Raw genomic sequence first — 23,501 nt, 5'->3', positions numbered from 1 at the left:
ATTGGCATAGATACAAAAAGTAATGAATTGCAAAATGAAGTAATTAGATTGTAACAAAAAGTATTGCATGACAAGCCAAAAGTGTTGAATTGCAAACAGATAGCGACTGCTGGTGCACAGGACCTGCACAGGACTGTGCACTGTGCACAGTCCTGTGCAGGTAAGTAATGAATCGCAACGAAAAGTAATTAGATGGTAACAAAAAGTATTGTACGACAAACTTTAAGCATTGAGTTGCAACAAAAAGTATTCAATTGCAAACGGATATATAATAGGTATTTCACAGGACTGTACACAGTACAGAGTAAATATTTAAACCTTGAGGAGTATTAATATTTCACATATTATGAGTGTTCAAGAAATCTTACCTGAGCTGGTCAACAGGCGTCCAGGCATTCAGGTGCTTAAATACTTTGTGATGGCCAGTAATGGACCAATCAGCTCCTCGGTGTGGTCGCTCTGTACTGACTTGTCTTAGTGAGCAATCACTGACACGTCGCTCACTTTTTTTTTTTTTAATTAAACCTTTTCTCACTGGAAAAAGACACGTTAATGGGGCCCCCTTCACCTGGTAATTAACCACTGGTGATTTCAAAGTTAAAATTCCTTTAATGATAAAAACCGATATAAGTATTTAACTTTTTCACTTTTAAATCTTGGCCTTGTGCCTTGTACATTGTTACTGTAAAACATTTATCAGTGATTTCCTTGTTGACACTTCGATCATTTGCCACCCACAAGAATAATGAGTGGGTGTGAGTGGTTTGAGCGTACCATGCTACAGGGGTGGACATATTGTGCTGCGGCGGTGCCGTGCCACCCTCGGAGTTTGAGAAATGGGCGATAACGGTTTTATCTGATCGCTCTATTTGAGTTTTATTTAGTCGCACAATGCAAGAGGTTAAAGTGTGTTTTGTTCTCACGTGTGACCTCCTGTTGCATAGTCATGCACGGCACACAGATAGGCCCGTGCCAGCGTTTGCTCCTTGCTTTCTAATTTCTCACAGATTCCTGTCGCCCTCAAGCTGTATGCAAACAATGTCACAATTAACGGTGCATAAATTCAAAAACAATGAGCTGAAAGGAAAACGCTTATTAAAAGCGTATTCATCAGCCACCGAGCAGCTGCCTCATTCTCATAGCCGCTTTCAAAAACCCATTAATTGTGCGACAAAATAACAAAAAACACAAGAGAAAAAATGGTTTATTAAAATAATAACGTTTGAAAGGCACCACATAGTGGGTGCCACTCAGTTTACATTCTTATGCATCAGTGTATCAACATCCTGTGCGGACGCAGCAACTTTTTATCATTACCACGCGGTAAAACCGGAACAGCCTGTCAGACCAGAGCTGAAAATGTGTATGTGAACTTATGCGTGATGTTAGTTTCAGTTTATCTCAGAACTAATGACATAAAATAAAAAACAATTAGCTCCTTAAGCGTTTCACCTAATTCCTGCAGTTGTTGACTTTTATTGTGGAACTCAAGATGGTAACATCTCAACTCATCTCTCTGTGGGATCATTATTATTATTTTTTTTTTTTTCTGACCACAGAAGTTCATCAGAAAGTCTTTTCTTCACATGCTGTCGTGCTCATTTGCAGGAGATTCAGTAAATTTAATACTAGCGCGAACTCCGTGCTCCATGCATGTTCTCTCCATGTCTGCCTGGGTTCTCTCCGGGTGCTCCAGTTTCCTCACACCACCTAAATACATGCTCATCATAGACTGGCGACCTGCCAAGAGCGTACCCCGCCTCTCGCCCAACGGCAGCTGACACAGGGGACAGGGCTCCAGTTCATCCACTTCTGTTCCTGTAAGGAATCCTGTCCGTACTCAACCTGTTTTCAACGCTCAAACAGTGTGGTCGGGGAGAAAAAGGGAGGAGGCTAAAGAGGAAGTCAGTGAACAAAGAGCACTGGCTGCAAGTGAGGCAGTCACCTGTCTCAGAGAAGCAACCTTTGTGCTCTAATTCAATGAATGGAAGAAAGCATGAACTGTAAAGTGGACATTTGAGAGAAGACGCCGCTCACGCGGGGGATCAGACAAACCTGTTGTCGAGTCAGTACAGGTGTGTCAGTCGCTTTCTCTTTTACTCAGAGGAGACCGAACAGCAGGAATGCAGAGACACTGGATTGTGGTCGTCTTATCCACCCTGCTGTCTATGGGACTGCTGATTGTTGTCTTGGGCCAGTATCAAATGATGAAAATGCTAAAGGCTGAGATTGAAAGGATGGAAGCGGACTTGCCGAAGCTTCATGCTCAACATGAAGAGGAATCCCGGTCTGAGATGCTGCTGAAGAAGCAGGTGACTCAGAAGCAGGAGGAAGCGAAGGTGATGGAGGACTCGATCATGAAGCTTGAACCAGACATTCAGAGAAGCAGAGCAGAGCACGACGCCTGTCAGCAAGAACTGGTGACGAGTTTTCTTCTTATGCACTATTCTTTACCAACTCACTACTTCACAAATTATTAGCATTTATGAATAGTTAGTTCAGGCTGGAACAGCAAAGAACTGGTCTGGTTGGAGAGAGGAGTACACGTGTGGCATTCATTCAAAAATAGATCAGATAAGGATAGATAAAGATAAAGAGGTTAAAGATAACGTTAAAAACAAAAATGAAAAAAAGTACAGCATTTTTCTTGCAAAATAGAGAGTTACAGATTACAAATTACAGAGATAGGAAGAACATAATGGTCAGTGGCCAGTTATTGATTTAATAAAAAACAAGCTAGGCTAGGTTAAGTGCCTAGGATTCAGAAAACACACTTTTTTTCACTTCTGCTTCTAAAACCTGAGTCTAACTTTGAACACATTTGCTTAAACTGTTTGACACACATTTCCCTTTAACTATTTCAGAAAAAAATGAATGATGAACTTCCCAATGTAGCAGAGACCGAAGGTAAAAGAAACAAAAACACAAGTCACGGTTAAAGCTCAGCTTCCAGTGCCACCGTGTGGTGAAATGGTAGAATTACGGTCCAGGTCTGAGACGTCCCTTCTCTGTCTTTGTCACGAAGGTGTCCTAAAGGCCGAGTATGACGCCTGGAACCAGGAGATTAAATCTCTACGAGGGCAACTGGTGGGCTACAGACCGATGTGTGATTATGTGATGAAGGACCCTCTAACTGCGTAAGTCATAACATGATGTCTGACATCACAGCAAACCTTTATTTCCAGACATTGGGTGAATGCAAAGTTGAACAATAATGACACTGTTCTGTCTTTTCAGGAAATTATGTGGCAAAGCACCCAGCTAAACTCAAGAGTCTCTACTGTGCCAACAAATATGGTTGTTGTTGTTGTTGTTGTTGTTTTAAAGCTTTGTATATGTTTTCCCTCTTCATGTTACTGGGCATGAAACATTGTGAGTAGTTTTCTCATGGTTTATGTGTGTCCTTATCTGTCTGTCCTGTTTTTTTAAAGAATGTGGTTCTAGACACAGATAAGACCTGACACAGCAGACCACACCTTATCATCTTTCAGACATGCACTTTTCCCACTTCCTCATCTCACGCTATAAACACTGTCAGTGTGAGATTAGTTGGTCAGTTTTAATACTCGTGAAAAGGCGATGTGAGTGCAGTTTTGGTGAACAGGATACAACCTAAGTAAAGCTTTCTGTCAAACCTTCACATGTGTTGAAGTCTAAGTCACATGCACGTGGTGCAAACAGGGAAAACTTGAAATCAGACTCCCTCTGCCTGGGAACGACTGCAAGTTTCAGCACTTTTTTTTAAAGAGGAGAACTGGATATACACTGATCAGGCAAAACATTATGACCACTGAGGTACCTAACATTGACCATGTTGTGACAATGCAAGTGTCCTGCTGGGGGACTTTAGGAGCTGGTATTTGTGTGGATGTTACTTAGACATGTTACTAGTCCAGGTAACCTCACCCCGTAGCGATGCCATAGCACAGGCACATATACAAAAACTCTTTAAGATCATCCCAAACTGATCAAATATCTGTGGGATGCACTGGAACAAGCCTGACACAAAGAGGCCCCTCCCCTCACCCCATAGGACCTAAAGGCCCCCACTGACAACATCCTGTTGTGAGACACCACAGGACACCCTCAGAAGGCCCACGTCCGTTCTCTGGTGAGTCATAAGGGAGACCTATACAATACATGGAAGGTAGTCATAATGTTATGCCTGATTGGTGCATACTGACTGACTATAGGGCCAAATATATACGGGTAAATACAAGCAGCCTTCTAGTCAAATGTCACACTTGTCAATAAAAAAACATTAAAGCTGAGCCTTTTGATTTTTAGTCATGAGTTTAACTTTTTTTTTCCTCACTTGTAACTCTTTTCGTACATCACATCTCATTAAATTTCTCTCTATTGTCAGTCGTCACATGTTCTGTTTGTCTGATTTTAGTTTTACTTTACATACAGAAAAATTTATAACGTTTTATGTGAGCTTTACTTGGCAACATACTTTTCAGATGTCAAAAACATGCTGCTAATGCAACCCTAAAAACGAACAGAAGCAGCTTCTCCTTCTTGCCTTGACGTAACACTAAATTAGCTTTACATTACACACAGAAGCTTTACAAAACCAACTGTCGAGAACAAAGGGTAGAAACAACAGTATCTTCCACAGAAACCTGCAGATTTCCACGAAAAACAGGAAGCACATGTATTGTACAAGTCTGCATGTGTCCAAACATGTTCATGACATGTGTGTAAGAGATTTAATGCATGCATAAACATCATGATGGGATGTTTAAGACCGTAATCTCATCTCTGTGTTAAAGTCCTCTGCACATCTCTGTTTTATTGGTGTATCGGAGCCCATCTGGTCTTGTTTTTCACGTGCTGTTGGAGAGAATGGTTTTATTATATTCTTGTAAATTACAAAATCTCCCGGGCACATTAACACCTTACATAGACATATTTCCTGCCAGAAGCTATGACTGCCTGGATTATTTAAGCCACATTTATGTATAAAAAATGAGTATCCGTGTTCCCATCTACCTCTTTCCAAGGAAACAAAGATTTTTTTTTTTTTTTTTTTTTTTTCACGAAAAATACAAAAATATTCCTTAAAAAGATCTTTTGTACTTTAACTGGGCTGTTTAGGCTGAAGCAGTGACCCGGCCTCTGGGACACTTGTCATATCAGAGGGTGCATGACTGACTGCTGTGAAATGTGATTTAGTGCAGATTATTTAATTATCTTGGGATTATTTAATTATTCTTTATCTACTATTATTGCTGCAATAATGCTGCAAAAAACATCTGTGGTGTTCATGTAATCAGGAAATTCATTGTCTAATTTTACTGACAAATTAAAATATATAGGCTGTATTCTAGTAATTATTACATTATCAGCTGTTGGGGAAATTAAATATTATGTTGTCTGCGAGACTGACCCTGTTGACTCCATTTTTTTTTTTTTGTCAATCTTGGTGTGTGCGTTACGTGTTTTGTGCTGGGCCATAGATGTGTGCGATCAATGATAAGTTGTCAGAAAGAGTCCCTCTGTAAGAAACTCCCAGGAAGTGAAGTTTTAGTAAGAATGTGATTTGTAGCTTGACAGACTAATGTTTATTTAACAATTCAAGTCATGAATCAGGAAACAAAATGTAATAATAAAAATCATAAAAATCTGTGTTGGTTAATTTAATATTTTACACTGAAGTCCTGCAGCCTCATATGAGAAAGATAGAAATATTATAGTTAAAAAAAAAAAAAAAACGTATAATCCTCTGGAATGAGTTTCAATAATGTAGCCATATATTCATGTTTAAATATAAAATAGGCAATTATTTAATAGGTTTTGCATTATTCGTGAGATAATTATTACTTTTAAAACTTCTGACCTGCTATTATTAAAACCTCGAGTTTTTAAAATTCTGGAATTACACGGACTTTTGACATTCAAGTAGATTTAATGGCAAAACTAAGGTAGTTTGGTCAAGAATAAATGTCAACTTACTACTTAAATAAACGTATATTTCCTTTCTATTAAGTGTCAAAAGGGGTTATAGTAGGTTTGGAGGCTGGTGGTTTCTTCCCCGTAGAAGCAGACGACCAATGCGTAATGAGTAATTTATGTTTCTGCTGCCGCTAACCCGAAAGCTGCGCATCTTAACGCGCAACATGACCTGCGACCGGCATCACCGCCCCGGGACTCGCCTCAGAGGAAGAGACGGAGGGAGGGCCTTCCACCGAGGAGGAGGAGGAGGAGGAGGAGAGAGGTGAGTGGACACAGTTATGCCAACAAGCCGATTATTGAAGGCTACTGAGCCCTCTCTGTCAATTTGAGCCCGTGCTCTCATCCCCTTCATGGTCAGACGGGACACGGACAGATAACTCGTAGGCTACATCCTCAGCGTGTTTCTCCGTGGAGCAGATTCATTCATTTTTTTTTTTTCTTTGTTTTTGTAATGGACGCTATACCTTTTTTTAGATGTACATTGTGAGAACTTTTTAGACGTGATATTACCTGTTGTATCAGGAGTGTCATTTCTATTTATGCAAATTACTGCATCTGTTTGGTATTTTAAAGTTTTGTGACCTTCTGTAAAGCCGCTTCTTTATTTTTATGTTAAGTAAGAAGTAGACGTCAAGTGGAACATGGCACCTGCAGCAAACTTCCTCAGTGAGTGAACTTTACACTCAGGCCCCAACAAGGCTCGCTTTGCTTTGCCCCAGCTTCAGGTGCAAAAATGATCAGCCCCTCCAGGAGCACAGATGACCACAAAGCCACGTGTGAAAGCCCATCTCACAAGCAGGAGACGCCCAGGTTCCGCAGCTGGAGCAGCCTCCGCTTCTCGAGGTGGAGGAGCGGGTCCCCGAGGACGACCCCTCCAGGCTCCCCTTCCCCAAAAACCGAGAAGAAGAGTGACGTGACCAAGACCCTGTTCTCCCTGGTCAAGACCCACAACGACGACTACACTGCGGATCCTGACGGCCTGATGGAGAACGACGGAGAGGGCGACGCGTCGAACGAAGAGACTGTTGCTGACCAGTCCACCTTCTTCCAGAGGCAGTTTGGCTCCATGCTGCAGCCGGGGGTCAACAAGTTCTCCTTGCGGATGTTTGGCAGCCACAAGGGTGTTGCTGCTGAGCAGGAGAGGGTCAAGAGCTTTGGAGTGTGGATCATCCACCCCTACAGCGACTTCAGGTAATTGTGAGTTCCGTCCCAGACGTTTTGGCACGCGTGTCCAAAGACTGGACCGAAAATGTCAAGTGGGTCATTTCCCCTAATTTTTCATCACTGTCTTTTAACTTCCCTCGAAAGCATTTTGTTTTCACCCAGTTTCTCTGAGGACAGTCTGCACGACAGCAGCTGATAACAAGGGCCCTCGCACGTGATAACGCGATCAAGGGATTTGATTAGTGATACAGTATATAGGACAAGATCATCTGGATTAATAGTACTCCTTTGCAACTCCCCTCCTCCCTGGTCAACAGAGAGAGAGTTAACTGCATTCATTGGTCTTGATCATCTAAGCTGTATTAACAGAAAAATACGCAGTCATTTCCTCCTCTAGTTTAGCCCTTGTCTTTGGGACGATTAGTCAGATCCTTCTGGTTTTGGTTTTTCAGTCTGTCTGCAAGGTCACAAATAAAAGTCAGCATCAAATTTAAACAATTAAAACCTATATATCCTTCAATTATTATTTGATAATTTTTTTTTCTAATTGGATTGGTCATAAAAATCTGTGTTGGCTAATTTAATACTTTACACTGAAGTCCTGCAGCCTCATATGAGAAAGATATTATTACATTTTAAAAAATGTATAATCCTCCCTTTGGAATGAGTTTCCCCGTGCATGGGGATTATTGCCCGTAAGAATCCGTATAATTCCCATTTTTCTCTATTATGCAATAATACACAGACAGCTGAGGGGAGGATTATTGAACGCCTGCTCTTCTTAAAACTTATGCTCCAACTTCCTCTTGAAGATGCATGAGCTGGAACTGCACATTTCTGCTCAGTAGGTTACATCGGTTGGTTTTACAGATACATGTTGACGCAAAGCACACCTGAGGCTAATGGAAGTGTCCTGGCAAGAAAAATACTGGACACTTTAATTTTTCTTTGCCGTTCTTTGTCATTCAATAATTATAGTCTGGACAAAACTGGCCAAAAAGACAGAAAAATAGTTGTTACTTATTAGATAAATAAATAATTTCAACTCTTTCCGATGAACTCAACTTTATATTCAACGTAATATCATGTCCTACACCCACTGCTATTAATACCTTGTATAAAAGGTCTATATGCACACAGTGTATGCCAACAGCTATAATGCCTTCCAGAGTCTTTAGTGGCATTGCTGTATTAGCAGCAACTAATCTGCTGCAGCATGAGAAGTAATAAGTAGTCATGTAAACCACTGAGTGGACGGGGAGGACGTGGACACGGGAGATTGATGGAGGGATAAACAGTGAATGATGAAAAAAGGAGCCCATCAATCAGTACGGTATGTGTGCTCCGAGCGGCTGGAGCAGAGGATCGTTCTCTCGCAGGGTTTGTGTTGCACTCGCTCAGGTGCGACGGTAATCAAACATAGTCTGGTTCATATTCCGTTACTGTGGCTCGACTGGAGGGAGAGACCCTGCAGTGACTGATACTTGATGGAAACAACCTGTAAGGAAATCCAAACCGTGTACCCATGCTGTACAGGGGGTCATTGGAGACCTATGGAGGGGAGATGAGATGCGTATGACATGAAGGAGACGTTGAGGAGTGCAGCTATGTGTCACTATGTGCAGCAAAATCAACCATGCATCATGTTGTAGACTAGTGAGGCGATATTTTCTTCAGTAATTTCTCAGTATATTGAGCGTGATGAGCCTAACAACATACATCTTTAATGGGGAGGGGTTCCTCTTGGTACACAAGCTGTTATGGGAGTGAAGACCATTAGGAAGTGGGTCATTCACTGTAGAGGACATCATCCCGCTGATTGGATGACTCCCCCTGTCCTGTGGTAGCAGTTTCAAGTCCTGCATCTTTAATTCAAGTCCCGTACAACAGCTTTTAGATTTACACTTGCCGTTAACATGCAGTCTGTATCTCGATGCCCTGTCTGGATCTGAAATTATACACGCAAGCGGTTAATGCAGGACATAGAACAAACTGGAACATGACCAGATCGGGAGCTAGCTCAGCGTTTCAAGTTTTAAAAAGGGAGGACCCAAATGCAAGACACACGAGGAAGGAGACAGGGTGTCGAACAAAAAGATGAACTTTAATTAAATTTATGGGTGAGTAACAAAAGGCCAAAGTCCAACAAAGGGGAAAGCAACATAAATCTAAAAGTGATGTGATGAGAAATGGAAGAAGGCAGGCAGGTAAACAGCTGGGAGAGCATGCAGGGGATCACATGGACGAACAGGAAGTCAACGTGTGGAGCTAGTTAACTGAAACGCAAAGAGAAATAAAACCAGTATAGACGACCTGAGAATGAAAACAAACCTGACTGGCTGTCATTTGAGAGTAAATGTGTGTGACCACACCTTCAAGGAAAAAATGTACTCAGCAAGTCAGTAACCTGTTGCGTTATCATACTAGTGAGAAACACAAGAAACTTGACACTAGACATGAAAGTGTGCATGTCTTATCGCAAAATCTTTGGTTGATTAGACATTTTTCTGTATATATATATATTTTAATTTCCCCCCACACATTTAAATTTCTTAAACATGAATCCAACATGTTTTTGTAAAAGGATAAATGGAAGTAGAAGACGTTATGTTTCAGTCAGTCACTTCACGGAGGTCAGTTTGGCGTGACCTTAAACTCAGTTTTCCACTCCTCCCGTTCTGCCCAGGTTTTACTGGGACATCGTGATGCTGCTGTTGATGATGAGCAACCTGGTCATCCTGCCCTGGGGCATCACCTTCTTTGAAGACCAGAACACCGTTCCCTGGATCACCTTCAACGTCCTGTCTGACACTCTCTTCCTCTTGGACCTGATTTTCAACTTCCGTACGGGCATCTTGGGAGAGGACAGCCACGTCATCCTGGACCCCAAAGAGATCCGCATGCACTACCTCCGCACCTGGTTCATGGTGGACTGTATCTCCTCCATCCCTGTCGACTACTTCTTTCTCATCGTCGACCTGGAGGCCCGCCACGAGTCGTCCGACGTGTACCGCACTGCCCGCGCGCTCCGAATTGTGCGATTCACCAAGATCCTCAGCCTGCTGCGTCTCCTCCGACTGTCTCGCCTCATCCGATACATTCACCAGTGGGAAGAGGTAACGGAACGGGGAGGAACAGCACCTAAAAAGAAACCAAAAAAAAAAAAACGCTTTCTTTGGTGTAATTTTCTCTCTGTCTGTCAGATTTTCCACATGACTTATGACCTGGCCAGTGCGGTGGTACGTATTGTCAACCTGATTGGCATGATGCTGCTATTGTGCCACTGGGACGGCTGCATGACCTTCATGGTTCCTATGCTGCAAGAATTTCCTCCAGACTGCTGGGTTGCTAAAAACAACATGGTGGTGAGTACAGCATCAATGAAATGTTAAATAAATATTTATTTTCTATTTTTTATTTTACTAGACTTCTTTTTTTTTTAAATATAATCTTATTTTATCTTTGTTTTTACTTGTCGTTTTTAAGACTGTTTCTTTTATGCAACTAAGCTACTGTGATCAAATAATTTCCCTCGTGGATCATAAGTAAATAACTGCATATAAGTATATGCAAATAAAACTACAACTTATCATTTCGACACTTTCTTCTTGTACAGACTAAAGGTAATGGGCACTTGGTGAGATTTGGATGTGGTATGAAGAACATAGGTTTTTGGTCTGTATGTACGGCTAAGCTAAAGAAAACAAAAAGCCCACATGTGTTGCATTCACTGGCTGATTGTGCACATCATAAACTCTCTCTTGGTTACCTGGTAGGCCCTTATTGACTGCATGCTAAGCAAAATAATCTCTTACACATATACAGAAGAAGTTCGAAGGTGTTTCTTGTTTAAACATATGCTAAGCTAACCATGGTGATGTAGCTTCGTGGCCACAATGCCGTGCTCTGTCTCACTTTTCACTCCCTTTTCGTCAGAATGCTACATGGCACATGCAGTACTCCTACGCCCTGTTCATGGCCATGAGCCACATGTTGTGCATAGGGTATGGTGCCCACCCCCCAGATAGCTTTAGCGACGTTTGGCTCACCATGGCCAGTATGGTTATTGGAGCCACCTGCTACGCCATGTTCCTCGGCCACGCAACTAACCTGGTCCAGTCCTTGGATGCATCGCACCGGCAGTACCAAGAGAAGGTAACCACCTCAGCTCCGCCTGGAAATCTCCAACAAACCAAAGCTCTTTGACTTTAAGCTTGGGTTGTATTGTGGACAGTATGCCCCAAGAGCCTCACGTGGATGCTAATGTGATTCTGGCTTTGAGGTTTTAATATCACAGCCATGTTTTATATCATAGGCTTCCTTACTTACTTGTAGCTTATCTGTGGAAACTGTGCCAAATGCCTAGAGAATATGTGTATTATCTAATGGATTTTGAGGCCTTACGTGACCCTTTCCAGGGGGATTTTCACATGATAAAGCAGAGCAGATGATAGACAAATGGCGGCACCTTTGTTTTGGATCAGTGTTTGCTAATGCCCATTACAAATCAATCAGTAATCCACTTAAAACGGGAAGAAAAGCCTGCAGAGCAAATGGAGTGATTGTGTAATTATTGTGTTCAGGAACAATTCCACAAACACATGGTGGCAAATGTGTCTAACTGTGACATGTGACAGTGGTCTGGCAGAATTTCATTCGTATCCTCATGAAGGTCATATCACCATGTGTTTACCTCCAGTACAAGCAAGTGGAGCAGTACATGTCGTTTCATAAGCTGCCTGCGGACGTGAGACAAAGGATCCATGATTATTACGAGCAGCGATTCCAGGGCAAGATGTTTGATGAGGACAGCATCCTCGAAGAGCTCAGCGATCCTCTCAAGGAGGTGTGTTATTCATGAGCCTCTCACTTTCTCCTCTTTCTTGATGTGTCCTCGCAGATGGACGTGGGTCATAAGGTCAAAATTAGCATAAGCCTGCAACTAACAAATACATCACTTCTCAGTTAATCTGAAATGTCTAAAGATATTTAGTTTATAATGAAATAAACCTTTGGAGACACTACTATATGTTTTACATTTTTTGAGTACTAATAACGTATTCGTTATTAAATATTATTAATTGTATAACACTATTAACGTTAATTGTTTCTGAAATTTGCCAAAAAATGGTGGAAATGTCCATTTTGATTTTTCAAAAGCCTGAAATGATTCATCAATTTATATATAAATATGTATATAGCTATATATTCTGACTGTTTATTAATAATTAATAGTTGTTTTCAAGCCAGAGTTTTCAGGTTTTCAAATGTGAGGATTTGCAGCTTCTCTTAGTTTATTAATACTTTGGAAAGAAAGTAGGAACTCCAGGAACTCTGAAAGCTGCGATTGAAGCCTTCGCACTATGTTTTGAATTTAAAATAATCCTTAGTTACAGTCAGGTTTTGTAAAAACACATAAAACAAATAGCGCAACTGAGAGCTAGAAAATTCTTGCTTGAAACATTGAAGTTCATTTACATGTAACATAAAGTTTAATCTGAATGCTGCTCTGTAATTTATCAGTAATTTGATTCAGATTGTAATAAAAATGACTTTTTCCTCACGATGAGGTCTAAAATAGAGATATCTCAGACCACTTTCTGCATGTCTTCTCCTGCAGGAGATTGTCAGCTATAACTGTCGAGGCCTGGTGGCCAACATGCCGCTGTTCGCCAACACTGACCCACATTTTGTGACCGTGATCCTGACCAAGCTGCGTTTCGAAGTCTTCCAACCCGGAGACTTGATTATACGAGAAGGGACGCTGGGCAGGAAAATGTACTTCATCCAGCACGGCACCGTCACCGTCTTGCCACGTGGCAGTAAGGAGATTCAGCTCAACGATGGAGCGTATTTTGGGGGTAAATCGTTTGCTGCTGACCTCCACCTTCACACTGTTCCCTATCATAGAAAAATAGACTCTGTGATTCTGTCTAGTTGTCAAACCTGCATCTGACCTCATTTTCATTTCACTGCCGTTACTACTGTCACATTTAGAAGTCATTTGTGTTTTATTTCATTATCAACACTACTTTTTATGTAAGGCTGCAACTTCCCATCAAGAAATAATAATAGCTTTACCATCTTGGAAAGAGGCAGAAAACATTTGCAAGTCAAATCAAGTTTGTACATGACTTCCTATGCCGTAATCACAAGCTCATAAGATCCGTTTGATGGCAGCGTAACACATGGGAGGTTGTGTTCACAAATGTTTGGTGCTCAAGTAATAAAATCAGCTATAGTTTGCGAGAACTGCTGCTGTTGCTAGGCAACTGTTGCCTCCTAGATGACACTAACTTAATGGAGGAAATGCAAAAGCGTAATGAAAGGATGAATAGTGACAACATCCAGTAATAATCGTACGACTTACTTCTGTCAATTCTTTTTCCACTTACAAAGTTCTGAATACCACAAGAGGGACCATTCATTCATGACTGTGTTTGAAGGAAGAATATAATTTTTATAGAAATTAACCTGTGAGAAAAAAAAAGCTAACTAGCTGCTGGTTCTTATTTACCATAAAGACATGAGGATGCCATCACGTTTCATGTTTAAAAAAAAAGAAAGAAAAGAAACTAAACTAAAAAAAAAAGCAAAATTTGGATTTTACAGTTAAATTAACTGTCTTATCGTTTGTCCAGAGATCTGCCTGCTCACCCAGGGGCGACGCACAGCTAGCGTGAGGGCCGAGACCTACTGTCGCCTCTACTCGCTGAGTGTGGACAGCTTCAACGAGGTCCTGGAGGAGCATCCTCTGATGAGGAGGGCGTTTGAGAGCGTGGCGGTGGATCGCCTGGGCCGGGTAGCTCGCAGACCCAGTTACGAGCCTCCGGAGTGACATCATCTGACGCCATCAGAGACAGGCTCCGCCCTGAAATGTTGAGCACGCTTGTCACTTTTTACTGAACTCGTCCGCATAAAAAAAAAATTAAATCTTGCGGCATTCTTCTGAAAAATGTTGTATCATCCGTTGATGTTATATTGCTACTTGAATGTCAGTAGGCTATATGCTCACGTTTGTGTTAGTTCTGTTTGCTGTTCATATTAGAGCGACTCTATAATTTACAAACTGCATGGAAAACACCTTCCTGAACCAGTTATCAGTCATTATCTACAACAGTGTCATTTTCCAGATGTAGATACTGCTTTAAGACTACTTATCAGTGGCCTGAGTGCAGCGCCTGTATGCTTATCCATCACATCCTCCATACAGGATATTGAATGCATACAGGTGCACCAGCTGTCGGTTCATGTTACAGCTTTGTGCAGCTTCAATTTAATTTATCCCTCAAGTCTGTAGGTCGCATGAAATAGAGTTTAATACCAATGTACACGGAAGATAAGCTACAGTGATGTACTAATTCCAACTGTACAAAGACTCAGTGCTTCATTTTATATATTCAGTATTATCAGCTGTAATTTATTTCCAAGCATGAAGGTCTTAAAATGATTTACGAACTGTATTGTATGGTTTAAAAATGCGTTTATTCAAATGAACTCTCTGTAGTTTAGTTAGCACATGACAGCTGGAACTTATTTCTGCAAAGAAAATGTGTTTAAACTGCTTACTAGCCCATTATTCTTCACGTACTGATTTAAATTCAGCTTGATTCAGTAGACTTAAAAAAAAAAAACAGCCTTTCAGGGAGAGCTTCACAATGATGATATATTAACCTCGTGAATGAGCTCAGTTTTGACCACAATGCTTGAATCTTTTTGGTCATATGGAGAGTCTGGGAAAGTATCCTGATAATGAAGATGTCATGTAAATATAAATATTTCTACCCTTGACGCACAAATAAATAAATAAATAAATAAACAAACATGTATTTTTGCATGTATCAATGCCTTGAAATTATTTGTGACTATATTATGAATATGTTTTTATATATTATGCAGTATATATGTTGTATGTATAGCATTAATATTGACGTCACTAATCATTGAGAGGTATTATAATAAACACTCAACAAATCAGCAATTAAGGAATTCACACTTAACTCTAACATACATGCAATCGATTAGTTGGATTTTAGTTCAGTGAAAGATAAAAACATAGACATATAAAACTATTCTGATTCCAAACATTATAAATACAGTAACATAAATTAACGTTGTTGTTAATGTTGTTTCAGTCATGCATGCATGCACATAATCTGTTCACAGTGAGCAACAGGAATTCATTTTATATTCCACATTAATTCGTGCATTATATTACTGAGTCATGCATTAGTTAGGCATTACCTAAGTAAGTAATTTGTATCATATTTTTTTTCTTTTCTTTATATGTAAAACCTTATTCTTGCTAAGTAATAAAATTATAACGGCAGAATGGAGGAACTGTATAGAAGTTTGTTTTTGTCTGAACTCTCAATAAAATTAAGTGCATAGAAACACCAACAGATCTTTTGTAACGTCAGTCTGAAGTTATGAAACTTTTTTTGTTTTAAATAAGCGTCTGCAGCTCCAGTGACGATCACATCCGGGTCCTGTGCTTCACTTCCGGCCTGACTGTATTTCATAAACTCGGGACGCAGAGAGAAGGTAAGGTGGACTAGCTCTCTGCTAGCATTGCTCAACTAATGTCTCATTTAATTGGCGCTAATTACACGCCCGATGTCAACCAACTAATGTGCGTGTTGTCCGTGCGAAATTTCCACGAATCAGCTTCTTTTATTGTGACATCGCAAGGTTAACCGCTAGCCGCTAGCTTAGCTTAGCAGTAGCTACGTGAGCATGGAGGTCAGTGTGTACTCTAATCTACACACTAAAGTGGGGCAAAGGAGTTCAGATTTGTCTGATATTATTCTGCAGATTTTACAAGTGTGTTGATCCTAAATACAACCGCAGGGAAGCTAGTGAATTGATTGCATTGTTATCCTCACCTTCGTTAGCCAACTCTGACATAACAACATCACGTAAGCTGTAGCTCTTGTTTTGATGCTGCTCCATATTTGACATTAATTTAAGAAACCACAGCCTAATGTTCCCAGGCTGTGGTTTATAGTGTTTTCGATTAGAAGATTTTCGTTTTTTAGCCGCATGCAGTAAGAACATAATAACATGTAAGTAATCAAAGCTGTTTTTGTGTAAGTTGTTGATGATGTAAACATAGGTTACAATACTGGGAAAGCTATTATTAAGACTCAATACTCTTGAGTATTTTAAACACTATATTCAATATAAATACATGTATTTGGGTTTACTCAATGATTTATACAGTTTGGCATTAATACTCAGTGTATAGTTTTCTGTTCCTTATTTCTTTTGATAAAACAGTTTCATTTAGGATGTCAAAAACACAAGCAGCTACACGAGATGTTTACCTCAATAAAATGAAAGTCTTAACTTTAATCATAAACTGCACATGAAGAAATAATCACACACATGCGTCATGATAAACTGCAGCTTTGTGTACCTTTGCAACTGCAGGAAGGATGCTGTCCTTGTCTCGAGTGGTGGTGTGCGGGGTGAGCGCCGTGGGACGAGCTCCGGCTGCTCTCAGTCAAGGCGCAGTCACTGCTATCACCCGATACAACAGCACAGCACAGGTACCATTCATTTAGTTAAAATGACCCTAAAACACCTTGAATGGCAATTAAATCCTTAACATTTTACAATTTTTATTAGGGTGCTCCCAAGAAAACAACATTTGGGCCACTGGCAGATGAGGACAGAATTTTTACAAACCTCTATGGTCGTCATGATTGGAGGTAACACCCCTGATGTTATTCTCATGTGCGCTGTGAAATGTAACACATAATATCCCATGTTGACATTTGATGCAGAGGGTGCGGTTTAAAAAAAGAACCCGGCCCTCACCTATCCATGTTTGTGCTTCAGGCTGCAGGGGGCGCTGAAGCGCGGCGACTGGTACAAAACCAAGGAGATCCTTTTGAAAGGGGTCGACTGGATTCTGAACGAGATCAAGGTTTCTGGTCTGCGTGGGAGAGGTGGAGCCGGTTTCCCTACTGGCATGAAGTGGAGCTTCATGAACAAACCCAGTGACGGCAGGTCAGTGAAAACGCTCACAGATGCACAGTTACAAAATAAATGAATTTAACCTTAGTTCACAAGGTCTCTTGCAGTTATCATCTCATAAAGGCATGAATAAAAATAAAATAAAAAGACTAATTGGCTGTCCTCATCTTTAAAATTAGCTGCTAGTGAATACCTGGTTGACTACTGCTGGATTGGTCTATTCTGCTACGAGCATTTCTATTGCCACACATCAACTTTAGCAGAAGAATCTTTTTTAACCAGCTTCTACCTTCTTATTTCAGACCAAAATATCTGGTGGTGAACGCAGATGAGGGTGAACCAGGCACCTGCAAGGACAGGGAGATCATGCGCAATGACCCACACAAGTTGGTGGAAGGCTGCCTAATCGCTGGGAAGGCCATGGGGGCACGTGCTGCTTATATCTACATCAGAGGAGAGTTCTACAATGAGTCGTCCAACCTGCAGGTGAAAATGGACTGTGTGAAATCTTAGATGAAAACTACAAAATGTTCTATGAACGGATGTCCTGCAGACGATAGTGTGTGTTTGAATAGTTTGAACAAAATAATTCAGCTGCTTCTTTTTTTGTTGTAGTATACATAATAATTACACTTGCATGTGCGTCGTGTGCAAGAGACGGTTTGAGTAGAGTGGAAAATCTTTCAGCATAACTTTGCATATTCATTTGCACAAACGATGCCGCGCAAAAAATTACAGATCAGGAAAAAGGAAAAAGTTTGAGCCAATAAAAAGTCTGTGGTTCAAATCGTAAATTAGCTTTTCAAATGGCGTAAACGTCGCTTTATTTAAAATAAATGTATATTTTTAGGAAAACGTGGTTCATAATACTTTCTATTTAAGACTTGTGTTTTCTCTGTTGGGTCTTAGGTGGCCATCAATGAGGCCTATGCTGCTGGGCTGATTGGAAAGAACGCCTGTGGCTCCGGTTATGACTTTGATGTGTTTGTGATGCGTGGTGCTGGAGCGTACATCTGTGGGGAGGAGACTGCTCTTATTGAGTCCCTGGAGGGAAAGCAGGGGAAGCCCCGTCTGAAGCCCCCCTTCCCTGCTGATGTGGGTGAGTTCCAGTTCTCAGAGGGACCTAACGACCGACTTTGCTAAAATGCGGAATTCCCCCATTGGCCACATTTTCTTTTACAGCATCGTGCAGCATTTTTGATTTGAACACAGTCGACTACTGCTGTGCATTTGTTGTACTTGACGAATAAATGCAATTCTCACAAGGCAACACTCCCTCTGCTCTCTTGAAGGTGTGTTTGGTTGCCCAACAACGGTCGCCAACGTGGAGACTGTATCCGTGGCGCCCACTATCTGCCGCCGTGGAGGCTCCTGGTTTCTGGGCTTTGGCAGGGAGAGAAACTCTGGCACAAAGCTCTTTAACATCTCTGGTCATGTTAACCACCCCTGCACCGTAGAGGAGGAGATGTCGGTCCCTCTGAAAGATCTCATCGAGAGACATGCAGGTACCTGCTCCTCTAAGAATGTGTCACATCCTCTTTGAGTTCATAATAACACAGTTGGTCTCAAATTGTGTGGGTTATAGTGGTTTCATTGCATGTTTTGTGGATAGTTTTACCACAAAAACAAATAAATCAAATAGTTGGAAAAGGAAGAACTAAATGCATCTGCTTGTTTTTCTGAACGCCCTGGTCATGAACTTTTAAGATTAAGACAGCTTAAGATAAGCACATCCGAAGTGCAGTTTTTTTTTTTTTTTTACTGAATTGAAACGTGCATTTGTCTGGCAGGCGGCGTGCGTGGAGGTTGGGATAACCTGCTGGCCGTAATCCCCGGTGGCTCCTCAACGCCCCTCATTCCCAAAAACGTGTGTGAAGAGGTGCTGATGGACTTCGATGGCCTCATTCAGGCTCAGACTGGCCTGGGCACAGCTGCTATTATTGTCATGGACAAATCTGTAAGTGTATCACCTCTGCAGCATAATTCAGGCAGAAAGAAGTCGGCATGCGTCGGTTACACTCACGGTTGGGTTTGTTTTTCGCAGACGGACATCATCAGAGCCATCGCTCGTCTGATTGAGTTCTACAAGCACGAGAGCTGCGGCCAGTGCACGCCGTGCAGAGAAGGTACGTGCTGCTTCAGAGCGAGTTTTATGCATTTACAGCGTTATTTTAGTCTACATACAGCAGCTGTAATTTCTGTAATTTTTCTGCAGGAGTGGACTGGATGAATAACATGATGTGGCGTTTTGTTCGTGGTGATGCACGGCCATCGGAGATCGACATGATCTGGGAGCTGAGTAAGCAGATTGAAGGACACACTATCTGTGCCCTGGGTGATGGTGCTGCCTGGCCCGTGCAGGTAATTATTAATGTGATTAGTTATTGGAGTTGGTGGTACACTTAAAACAGATAACACTGCACTGAAAGAAGTCTCTAATATTTTGTCGTCCTTGATCAAAACTCCTCCCAAGTTCTTTTTACAAACCTATATTTTCCTGCTTTAACTGGAATATGATAAATCATTTCTCTCTGCTCTGTTCTCAGGGGCTGATCAGGCACTTCAGGCCTGTGATGGAAAGCCGAATTGCTGACTACCAGCAGAAGCAGCAGGCCAGGGCTTAAATGACTCTTCCAACTCCTTAAACTCATGTTTTCTGCCTTGTATGCCCTTACCCTTGTGCTTCTGTCCTTCACAGATTATTTAAAATGAAACATAATGTGCCGTCTTATCACCCCCATCATCAAGTTTTGCATTGATGTGTCTGCCTTGTTGGAGGAAAATATACCAATAAAGTTCTATGAACCACAAATTAGCCTTTGCCTTCTTGGTTTTATGTTTTTATCTCTGGCCTTTTTAGCGTGTCACATGTATTATTTGTTTGAAAAATGGAAAGATGTGCATACCATTTGTATTTGTTTTTCAAATGAGGATCTTCAGCTTCAAGGAGATTTTGTTTAAATTATTGGAGTGAGTGAGTTAGTTAATTAGTGCACTGCAACGCTTGGATACCACTATTCCTGTTCCTTTTCTCAAGAACATAACACTTGAAAGACTTACTACAAAATATATATAATGACATAGGTTATGATGCTATAATACTTCTTGTCTGGCCACTTGAGATCAAATTGGGCTGTATGTGGCCCCTGAAATAAAATGAGTTTGACACCCCTGGACTAATAAAGGAGATATCTCTGTAAACAATGCAGTGGTATGTTCTAGACAAGTGGTTTCATCATCTCGCGATAACAGACTTACCCTTGTCACGTGACGTAGGAAGGCTCCCTGGCTTCATCTCGCTGGACGCGTCGGATGGTGAGAATGTGATTTTGAATTGTTTACGAAAGGCTAAAGCCAAAACGAATCGTAGGTGCTCGCACGGCCACAGCTTTGAGTGACATCAATGGAGGAATACAAGACGGCAGTGAAGGCGACGCAAGACAAATTTAAATAATGATATTTTACTTGAGCAGAATCGTTTTGCGCTTGTATTTGCTGCTGTGCATCTCGACCAGTGTCGGCTACCTCCATCCTTCTGTCAACCAGTTAGCTCAGGCCTAGCGTTAGTTGTTTTTATTTACTGCATATCTAGAGGATCATACGTATAAAATACCACCCTCCTTCTCCGATGTTTAATTATTTAACCGGAGCATTTTTTTTAATATCATTTAACCGGACTTGTTTCTGTCACTGCAGTCCTGCCTTATAGTCGGTTTAGCTTTGCCGGCTAACATAATGTGTCACCACAGTTGTGTTTGCATCACTGTTGTATTCCTCTGTTGCAGCTGGATGGTTAGTATGGAAATGCTGAAGATAGAGCAAGTCGTTGTTGGCAGTGAGATGATGTCTAACTCTGCGGAGATCAAGTCTGAGCCCGTGGTCCGCCCTCTGCAGTCCTGTAAGTTCACGTTTCCATTCATATTTCAAACATGACGTGGCCATCTAATTCTGACTCCCTTCCCACAGCAGTCACAGCAGTCGTGCTCTGATGCTGTGCTGTCACATCTGTCTGTCTGTCTGTTGTTACTGAATTGCTCTGTCATTGCGGTGCAGATCAGCATGAGAGTCTCCAGTGTTTTCAGTGCTTCATCACATTCAGTGACCCTAAAGCCAAGGAGAGACACATGAGGAAGAGTCACAGAGACCAGTACAAACAGCAGCTGCAGCAGGTGAGGGGAAAAAAAGTTTCCATGTAAACAGACGTAAATACATATGTAGTTATTGTGACTTTTTTTTTTTTTAGAATGGATTAATCTCGAGATCCAGATTTGTTGGTTAATCATTTGATTTGTAAAATGTAGGTAAAATTCTCATTAAGATTCACCAAATTTATGGAATGATTATTAAAATTGTTGTCTAATTAATTGACAGTTTTCCGCTGTGTGTTTTTAAATCAAGATACGGACAGAACTGGAAATTTTAAATCTGCAGGGATGTCGATGCAGTTTCTTTGTTTTGCTGATAAACATCTGGGTTCAGTGGGCCTGAATATATATATATATATATATTTTTTGCCTGTCATAATATTGGAGATGTCAGTGAATAAAGTCTTGAGTTTAAATATTTTTCGACTGTTTTCTTTTGTCACCATTTTCCAGAGTAATACAGTCTTCACTTGCTACAAGTGTGACAAGTGCTTCTCCTCCTCTGACAAGCTCAGCCAGCACCAGGCCACCCACAGCACAGAGGAGAAGTCTTTCCGCTGCTCCTACTGCCGGAAAACCTTTTTTACCTTCACTGAGGTGAGGACAGAGCGCGTTTTTAGGAAGCCAGTTTTCATGCTACTAAATATACAATATTGTTTGTTTCCTGTCTCCGATAACTGTTGAATGTGTTGCAGCTGAACAAACACAGGCGGCACGAGTGCGTTGAACGACGGTGTCCCTGCAGGGATTGTGGCGCTTTGTTCCCCAGTCCCTCACGGCTTCGCAGTCATCGGCTTGCAGTGCACCCCCAGAACCAAGCAGTGGCGGACGACCTCAACACCTACCAGTGCTGCAAATGTAGCCGTGGTTTCCAGACAGAGGAGGAGCTCTTGCAACACCAGGAGAGATTTGCTAATGATCTAAACTGTGACGCTAAGCCGCAAGGCAAAAAGCGTGGCCGTAAACCCAAGAACGCAGCTCAAGATGGGCAAGGTGACAGCAAGAAGATCAAAGAAGAAGAAGAAGAAGAAGAAGACGAGGGAGAAGACGGATGCAATGACATTCTGGCAGAGGGTTGCTCCACTGCTGAGCTCAAGATCCCTTGTCCTGAAGCAGATTGCGATCTCACATTTCCTTCTGTTGCAGCCCTACGGGCACACAAGAAAGAGGAACATGCAGCCCTCGCTTCACAAGGTTCAGACATGCACACGGTGTGATGAGAATTGTGCTCAACCTGAGCGGTTCAAAGCAAACAAAACCAGGGCTCAAATCTCTGGATAAATGTCCCCTACCTGTGGAAAGAGCTGTGTGAGAGAGAGCGTGCCCTAAAGGCCTGTCAGACCACTCACACTGAAGGAAAGGAGGCAACACAGATCACATAATATATGGGGGGAAACTACAGCTTGGTCCTGTCATTCGGTTTAATACTTGTCAGAGATTGTGCTGGAACATTTTTTTTTTTTTATGTGAATATTTTAAGGAGAGAGTTTTTGAACCAAGGTTGTGCAACACAGCTGGATTGTGAAGGTGTGTTTTTTTTGAACATTTCGTTAAAAAAGACATCCTGCACTTGTGAATAAAACTCTGTTCTGTACATAAATACGATTCATGTCCATTACAGAACTATGTCACGGGCCATTTTGTTTCACTGTCCATGTTATGTCTGTTCTACCTGAAATGTTTTATATTCATTGTAGAGTAGCAAGCTAATCCTCCTGCATGTGTGGGAGGGTTCTGTATTTAACTGAACCTTTTTCAGGAAAAATGTGACAGTGGCACAGAGAATGTAAAACATCTGAACACGATAAAAGCCAATAAATGAGTCCTTCACATATATAACCTCGAGAGCTTATTTTCCCTTTGCATAAAGTCGACAGTTGTTGCGTTGAACAGTACTTTGATTTCCATGGTGTCTTTGTCAATTTGTGTGAGTTTTTGTTGTTACAATCACTGAATTTTTGTCTTGAATAAAGATATGATTTTAACATAAAACCCAGACACCGGACACAGGAATCTACTCCGATCCTTTAACATATCTCTGTTACCCAAATACAAATATGTGCATTTAATGTCCTTCTTTTGAGCAATCTCAGAAGAACTGTAGATTTAGCGAATTTTCCATCTGCAAATAAAAGCTCATTTTTAGGGGTGTAAAAAAATGACTAGACACGTCTATGGGGCCAAGAAACAACTCAATACCTGTTTATAATCTCACCAATTAAAGCGACGTCGTCCAGAGTGTCGACCACCAGG

General features: G+C 41.4%; 3 protein-coding genes across 4 annotated transcripts; all 3 read left to right on the top strand.

Annotated features, from left to right (window-relative positions):
- Positions 1-6,225: 6,225 nt before the first annotated feature.
- hcn3 (hyperpolarization activated cyclic nucleotide-gated potassium channel 3) lies at positions 6,226-14,908 on the top strand. The gene is made up of 7 exons (XM_047604210.1): positions 6,226-7,149; positions 9,809-10,238; positions 10,326-10,487; positions 11,059-11,277; positions 11,822-11,968; positions 12,743-12,983; positions 13,764-14,908. The coding sequence occupies exons 1-7, from the start codon at positions 6,692-6,694 to the stop codon at positions 13,958-13,960; spliced, it is 1,854 nt and encodes a 617-aa protein (XP_047460166.1). The 5' UTR covers positions 6,226-6,691; the 3' UTR covers positions 13,961-14,908.
- A 672-nt stretch (positions 14,909-15,580) lies between these two features.
- Positions 15,581-19,915, top strand: ndufv1 (NADH:ubiquinone oxidoreductase core subunit V1). Its single transcript, XM_047605522.1, has 11 exons — positions 15,581-15,666; positions 16,555-16,673; positions 16,753-16,835; positions 16,966-17,136; positions 17,406-17,589; positions 18,013-18,202; positions 18,396-18,608; positions 18,894-19,060; positions 19,148-19,229; positions 19,319-19,464; positions 19,650-19,915. The coding sequence occupies exons 2-11, from the start codon at positions 16,560-16,562 to the stop codon at positions 19,725-19,727; spliced, it is 1,428 nt and encodes a 475-aa protein (XP_047461478.1). The 5' UTR covers positions 15,581-15,666; positions 16,555-16,559; the 3' UTR covers positions 19,728-19,915.
- A 405-nt stretch (positions 19,916-20,320) lies between these two features.
- On the top strand, positions 20,321-23,253 carry LOC125020214 (zinc finger protein 2-like). 2 transcript variants are annotated; one of them, XM_047605523.1, is made up of 5 exons: positions 20,321-20,418; positions 20,889-21,001; positions 21,157-21,272; positions 21,702-21,845; positions 21,944-23,253. In XM_047605523.1, the coding sequence occupies exons 2-5, from the start codon at positions 20,893-20,895 to the stop codon at positions 22,463-22,465; spliced, it is 891 nt and encodes a 296-aa protein (XP_047461479.1). In that variant the 5' UTR covers positions 20,321-20,418; positions 20,889-20,892; the 3' UTR covers positions 22,466-23,253. The 2 variants fall into 2 exon arrangements, with proteins under 2 accessions (XP_047461479.1, XP_047461480.1); XM_047605524.1 differs by lacking the exon at positions 20,321-20,418 and adding an exon at positions 20,432-20,665.
- The last annotated feature ends 248 nt before the right edge of the window (positions 23,254-23,501 follow it).

Source organism: Mugil cephalus, chromosome 14 (genome assembly GCF_022458985.1).
Source record: "Mugil cephalus isolate CIBA_MC_2020 chromosome 14, CIBA_Mcephalus_1.1, whole genome shotgun sequence".
Taxonomy (NCBI): Eukaryota; Metazoa; Chordata; class Actinopteri; order Mugiliformes; family Mugilidae; genus Mugil; species Mugil cephalus.
This window is presented reverse-complemented; position numbering and strand designations above follow the sequence as displayed.

Coding starts and splice junctions, on each gene's coding strand:
- LOC125020214 (XM_047605523.1), top strand. CDS start 20,893: ATGGTTAGTATGGAAATGCTGAAGATAGAGCAAGTCGTTGTTGGCAGT. Junction 21,273..21,701: donor ACAAACAGCAGCTGCAGCAG/GTGAGGGGAAAA, acceptor ACCATTTTCCAG/AGTAATACAGTCTTCACTTG. Junction 21,846..21,943: donor CCTTTTTTACCTTCACTGAG/GTGAGGACAGAG, acceptor AATGTGTTGCAG/CTGAACAAACACAGGCGGCA.
- hcn3 (XM_047604210.1), top strand. CDS start 6,692: ATGATCAGCCCCTCCAGGAGCACAGATGACCACAAAGCCACGTGTGAA. Junction 7,150..9,808: donor CACCCCTACAGCGACTTCAG/GTAATTGTGAGT, acceptor CGTTCTGCCCAG/GTTTTACTGGGACATCGTGA. Junction 11,278..11,821: donor ACCGGCAGTACCAAGAGAAG/GTAACCACCTCA, acceptor GTTTACCTCCAG/TACAAGCAAGTGGAGCAGTA.
- ndufv1 (XM_047605522.1), top strand. CDS start 16,560: ATGCTGTCCTTGTCTCGAGTGGTGGTGTGCGGGGTGAGCGCCGTGGGA. Junction 19,061..19,147: donor TTATTGTCATGGACAAATCT/GTAAGTGTATCA, acceptor TGTTTTTCGCAG/ACGGACATCATCAGAGCCAT. Junction 19,230..19,318: donor GTGCACGCCGTGCAGAGAAG/GTACGTGCTGCT, acceptor ATTTTTCTGCAG/GAGTGGACTGGATGAATAAC.